The sequence below is a fragment of the Melanaphis sacchari genome, unplaced genomic scaffold (assembly GCF_002803265.2).
Source record: "Melanaphis sacchari strain LSU unplaced genomic scaffold, SCAv2.0 Contig154_pilon_pilon, whole genome shotgun sequence".
NCBI classification, from domain to species: domain Eukaryota; kingdom Metazoa; phylum Arthropoda; class Insecta; order Hemiptera; family Aphididae; genus Melanaphis; species Melanaphis sacchari.
In genome coordinates, this window is record NW_020270685.1 from 267,886 (window position 1) to 274,876 (window position 6,991).

The 6,991-nt window shown below is 30.3% G+C and overlaps 1 protein-coding gene across 1 annotated transcript; it reads left to right on the forward strand.

Annotated features, from left to right (window-relative positions):
- Window positions 1-1,449: 1,449 nt before the first annotated feature.
- LOC112592052 (docking protein 2) lies at window positions 1,450-6,671 on the forward strand. The gene is made up of 4 exons (XM_025336021.1): window positions 1,450-2,064; window positions 2,272-2,451; window positions 4,595-4,748; window positions 5,575-6,671. The coding sequence occupies exons 1-4, from the start codon at window positions 1,990-1,992 to the stop codon at window positions 6,594-6,596; spliced, it is 1,431 nt and encodes a 476-aa protein (XP_025191806.1). The 5' UTR covers window positions 1,450-1,989; the 3' UTR covers window positions 6,597-6,671.
- Window positions 6,672-6,991: the final 320 nt, after the last annotated feature.

A 6,991-nucleotide genomic window follows, 5' to 3' on the forward strand; every position in this document is an offset into this window, starting at 1 on the left:
ATGTGTACATAACTAATATATTATATGTGGTTAGGTAAGTATTGTAATAATGTAATATTGAACGCGAACCGAAAAACCGTACCGACGAAAATAGTTACAATAATATAATATACATACCCAAGTCATAACCATTGAAAACAAGAGAGACGTGTACCTGAATACACGAATATCCAAATCGTATAATATTAATGGCAGGCGGTACCTACTTACTTCTTGCATGTATTTACACTGCCCTGGGACGGTTGCTGTACTACGGCACATAATAGTTGTTGACTTTTTGTATACATTAATACATTAACTGTAAATACGATTGTACGTGCAACCAAAAAATATTATTATTTATTTATTTATTTTTACATACTATTTTTAATGTAGGTGACTTTTTTTTAGTTAGTGGAATACAATAAATGGTTAAATTATAAATAATAGTAATGTTAATGGCAAATTTACTCGTAGATTATAGCTGGTACATTATAATAGGTAAAACGTTGGATAAAGGTATTGGAAGTTCAGAGTTCTGATCCTAGGCTTTCGAATACGCCACCATCAGTATATATATGACGTGCAAGCGCATTGAATTAATTGGCGGATGTTCGGTCAAATGTGACTGTGTGGGCTTGACATTTTTAATTTTTATCCATTACCAGAAATGAGAAGGCAGACTTCAACCTTCAACTCACTGCTTATAAATATATTGCCCCCATACACGTGCAACAGTACAAAAATAAATGTACAGAGTAAATCAATAGTAATTATTACATGAACTCAATACGAAGAAGCCGATGTATTATAGACGGGCTACAACCTTTGGTAGGGGAATGAGAACTTTAAAACTTAAGTCCCACTTGGTACCGATTGACGTAATGTTTTGGCGTCGGAAGTGCGGAAATCAATTAAACCAATATTAAATAGACTTCAACCGCGGTATATAATGTCAAACTCGTGTCAAAAGAATGAAAAAACTGCGGTTTGTGGTTACTCGGCGTGATGCGCGTACCTTTTATGCACAAGAGCACAAGCCAACACGCACGATTAGTGCATGTCGTCGTCGAGACACGTACCGCCGCCGGACTCGGGGTTCCGGATCGCGGTTGACGGGCACGAGCGGTCAAGGATCAGCTGTATAAATAAAACGATAGGTACCTATCGTGGACATCCGCCACGGACGCCGCCGAACGCTGCCCGAAAAAAACCAGAACGCAACAATATTCGTGAACAACAACAAAATCGGATTCGCGTCCGACTCCCTCTCAAAACCCGACGGAGTATTTTCGCCGACGATCTATCGTATGCACGTCCTCCTCCTCCTCTTCCTCCTACCCCCCCCCCTAACCCACCGGTACCCGACGTTAAGTATTTTTTTCCGTCGCAGATACCGGCGGCGGCGGCGGCTCTAATCAGCCAGCGACCAGCGACGACCGCGCCACCACGGTCGTATACCACTGATACTGATTAGAACACGACTGCAACGCAGTCCGTAGTAGTACAGAGTACTGTTACAGCGCAGACCCGCGTCCAGTGTCTACTGCCGCCGAGTAGACGGTTGTTGTCGAAGTCTGCACTCGGCGCAGTCGCATCCCAAGTCCGTACCGCAGTGCGTTCGGTCGGGTTGGTTACCTACCACTTACCGCCGCCGTGAAGACGCGTGTACGACCCGGACTCGGCCGCTCGGGGCACATGGTTTTGATAACGTTGCCCTTGCCAGCTGCCCGACAATATCACCTACGACGACGACGAGTGACGACAATAGTCTCCGTTTTTTGAAATATTTTCGTTTCCGCCGATTTTCATTGCGTCCCACAGTTATTTGACCGCGGAGGAATGCCTCCGGGAGGCACGAAAACTGTTCATTCGTAGTTTGACGCGCAGGTTCGGTGGTCGCCGCGGTGACCAGAGTGACGACGGTAATTATTATTACTATCAGGTACTATCGGCGACTGCTTTATTCAACTGCTTGTACTGCTGGGCGCCGACCGACGATCTGGACAAATGGCGAGATCAGACGACCCGTACAAAGAAGGATATCTCTACTTTCCGCCTCACGGAGTACTATCGCAGCTAAAAGTGAGTCCATTATTTACGTTATTATTACCTATCTCCGTGATTATCAGTCAGTAACCAAACCTAGGTTATTTTTGTGTAAAAATGTTTTTCGATTTTATTATAAAATAACCCTAGCTTTCCCACCAGTACAAAATGCCATTACTTATAAATTTCATGGATACCTTGTCGCTAATGCCTTTTTTTTCAAATTAAAAATTTGTCTTTCAGAAATCCTGGCAGAAACGTTATTGTAGATTATTCAAATGGAGTAAACATGGTATAGATCGTCTTGAAGTATTTGACGGTATTGATGACCAAAAATCTTCAAATATAGCCTCTATTATACCCTTGGAAAGTTGTGTGAAAATCACACAAGACGCTCAAAAACATCAACCTAATGTGTTCGCAGTAAGTCAATCAATATTTTTAAATATTTTTGTAATTAATAAACTTTTTAAAAGTTTAATGATAAGTAATGATTTAGTCTCGATGTTTAAATTCATCATTTATTTACAATACAATATATTTAAATGTAAGCACTATTTTTTAACATCAGTATAGATATATAAATAGTATATCATAGTAATAACTAACTTATGCCCTAAAATATTTCATATCATATAATAAAATTTAAATTAAAACAGAATAACAAAATATACCAAAGTTTATTTGATTACAGTTATTATAATTGAATTAAATAAATGTTTGAAAACTTTTCAGTGTATATGAATACAACTATATTTATATTGCTTTTTTTGTAAAAACATTATTGGTACAATAAGTATATTCTACAGTAATATGTAGATAGCCTAAAGTTAGTAAAAGGATTCTGAGCCATGGTTTATTATAAAATTACAGTAATTTTCATTTTTATAAAAATGTATCTATATTTAAAAAAAAATCTAGAATCTTAGTTGGTACCTTTAGTACTGAATGAAATATGTTTATAAATATACCTATAATTTAAATATCTGGTTTAATGTTTTTTTAGTTTAACAAAGTATTTTATCCGTATGGTTTTATAATTAAACTTAGCTATTATCTATTTTTTAATTTTAGCAAGAATTTTTTTTTTGTTAAACAAGTTTGATTAATTAAAACAAAATTGATATCTTAAAATTAGTTGCTTTTATAAATTGTTTGATATAATATTTCAATGATAAACTAAACACCAATAAATACATAAGTAATTAAATTTGTTTTCCTTTTAATAACTTCCATTAATTATGAAAATATTGTTATCATACATTTTTTTAAATACTCTTTTAATGACTTTTGTAATATGCTACAAAAGTACTAAGTATATATATATATATAATATACTAAGTACCAAGCACTTATTAAACTCAATAAAAATATAAATTATGTTATAAGAAAGTTTATTATTACCTTATAATCATTTTTTATTATGATTATTTTGTAATATTATTTTCATGTTTAGAACAGCCTTAAATTATTTATCCAGAAATAAAATAAAAGCATCTTTATATAGTCTAAAAATATTATACCCGATAAAAAAATAACTATTAATTAAAATTGACAAATTCATTAGTATTATACAATACGTATATTACTTCTGCCTGTAGTTCTTGTTAATTAAATTTAAAATACTTAAAACCATTTCTAAATGATTTTAGACAGTTAGTTTCATATTGTCTTTTCATATTTTATATTCTAAAACATATGAGTGAGTTTAATTATGGATATATAGGTAATTAAATAATTAAATACTGATATTTTATTAATAGTTTTATTGTATTATAATTTATTTTTTCATTTAAATTGAATAATATACTAGTTATGAATGAATTAACTAACTAAATTATTGATTATAAGCTGTGTATTCATCTCGGCACTCAGAAACTATTCCTATTAAAAAAAATATTGTCGGTATAATGAAAAAAAAATATATAATCTCACAGATTAAGATAAAGAATTAATGAATGCCAATATTAACTGGACGGGCTATACAAAATTTGATAACAATTTTTATTAGGAAATTTGATATTTTTAAAGCTATTGTATCATTGCAATTCAACAATTATAGTAAATGTTAATAATGTAATTAATTATTACCATAATTATAATTATTGGATTATTATGATTATTATATGTTAGAATTAATTATCAATTATCTATCTATTTATTTTTGATAATTTTAATGCACAACTAAAAGTTATTAAGTTAATAACGCCTTAAGTATGATGGTTTGGTATTTAAATATTTAATTTGTATTGCTTTACTGTGCATTAAAAATTTGCCATATCCACATGTGTTATCTGTGTCTTACAAATATAAAACTTAAAAAATTTGAGTTAGCAAAGCCAATTTTGTATTATTAGTTTAAATAATAGAGTAAATTGATTATTATGAATTTAAAGAAAAGAATATTATTCTCTGTGTTTTCTTGTTAGTTTTTTTATGATATTATAGTTTTCAAATGAGCTGGAATGTATAGAGTATTGAAGAATTGAAATTATCTCAGTTTATCTTTTATTATATTTTATTATTTTTATTTATTAATATTGCCATTTGTTTATCTATGATATAGGTTTGGACAAAAACCAGTGTTCATCATTTTGCTGCAAGCTCTGAACAAGAAATGACTGACTGGATATGTGCTTTGCAAGCTGTAGCATTTAGAGATAATGTTTCAAGGCAAACAATTGAAGAAGACAATGATTTATATTGTTCATCTGGAGATGGTAAGCTAACTAAAAATAATTTTATAGCTAGTAAGGTAATGATTTATGTGCAATATAAAATTGTTAAATTAAAGTGAAACATTTTATATTTAATAGATGGTTTAAAAAAAAAATTGGAAATTCTTAAGTTTTTAGTATACTTGTAAGGTTTAAACAATTATTATTTATTCATTATATTTTGTCTTGAAAGTGTAAAAAAAAAATTAGTTGTGGTGGTTTTGTCAACTATACTCAATAGTTCATATATTTTTTAAATATAACTTAAACACAACAACAAACTAAATATATTAAAGTTTTTGTCAAAATATATTTCAAATATGTTGTAAAATAAAATTAACACTATTCATTTTACAAAACAAACTTACTAATGTTAAATTCGTCTTGGAAATTGATGCTCTTAAAATTATTAAAAGTATTTTTTAAAATACTCAAGTAAAAAAAAATAAGCAATCTCAAATACGATAACCACCCTTTTAAACTAAAAATTAAAAATAAAACGTTAAAACTTGCATATTTTTCTCTTATATACTAAGTATCTGTCTCAGTGCTGATATTTTTCACTTTATTTTGTCTGATCTGATAATTAAACGGATGAATTTTTATCAATGGCATTGTCTAAATTTCTTCAAATAGAAAATATTCATTAAAAAATTATTGAAATAAGCACTTTAAAATTACAAATTATTTGTCATAAAAACGAATAATAAATTTCATTAGCACTCAAATCACAAAAATAATGAATTTTAATTTTATTAGATACCATGTTAATATTACAAATCAAATTATCTTACCCGGCAATTAACGTTTAAATTAATTTTTTTTTCAGCTGGTGTTTTTAGTGTTAAATTAATATCATCTGATGCCAGTGAACGTTGTGGTTTAAAAGAACAAACTTATACATTAGTCATTACTCCTGTTGCTCTACAATTACGAGAGTCTGATGAAAATGATACACTACTTCTAACGTGGCCATATAGATTTATTCGAAGATATGGATATAGAGCTGGTAGATTTACATTTGAAGCTGGTCGTAAATGCGCTAGTGGCGAAGGCGTATTTCATCTGGAACATTCAAACCAACAGGAGATATTTCGATGCATTTCATCAAAAATGAAAAGTATGAAAAAACTATTAAATGGTGGAGGTGATGCAACATCTATCATGTGTGGTGATAATCAGTTCAGAGCGGCTTTATCTATGATGGCCCGTTCTCGAAGCCCTTTACCACCATCTCCCACTAGTACTACTCCATTAATTTTGGACAATGACTTTAATAGCTTTTCTTGTTCAATCAAACCTCTCATGCCTCTACCATCATTTTTAGTACCTCCAACTACGTCTCCACCACCACCACCACTGAAACCAAAACCAAAGGCCATATTATCAAAAAAGCTACCTACTCCTTTCATGAACGACCCTTACAACGAAACTAAAGAAATAGATTCACCAGATGCAGCATATGAAGATGTTCAAGTGAGAAACGATGCCTGGAGAACCATGGGTCTAAATGATTCAAATCATTGCGAAAAACCTTATGCTAGTAACACTATAATACCTGATGATGGTACTGAACATTATGATCATCTACAACATTTTGGTTTCATATCTAAAACAGCACCTGGGTATAGACAAATTCATCCAATTGCTTTAACTACAAAACACAAATCAATCGTTAAAGCAGATACCGTGATGATGCCTGCTCGTAAAGCTGACGATTCACATTATGGTTATGGTACTATTAATAAAAAAAACTCGACCGAAGAAAATTGCTCAAACAATGAGTCTTTGGATTCTGTAGCACACAATGAATTGCAATATGCTATGGTCTTCAAGCCTAATAAGGTCTAGTCTTATTTTTATTATTATTGATGAAAATCATTCTCTAAATTTATATATTTTATATTATATTTTCCTATTTCTATACAAAATGTCGTATATTTATTAAATAGCGTCCGACTTGAAAGAAATTTAATTTTTACATATTTTATCATTGACTACATCACATTTAATCATTTTTGTTAGTAACTTTATTTTACAATGTTTAATTTTAGAATTTCTTATTTTTGTTTTATTTAATTTATGATAATTTTTAATTTTTAATAATATTATATGTGCAATAAACACAGTAGAAAAGATTTATAAATATTTATTTTATTAATATGTTGTAATAATATGCTAATATATATATGTATATAAATAATATATTTATGTATGAATTATACTGAATAGTTAAAATATTAATA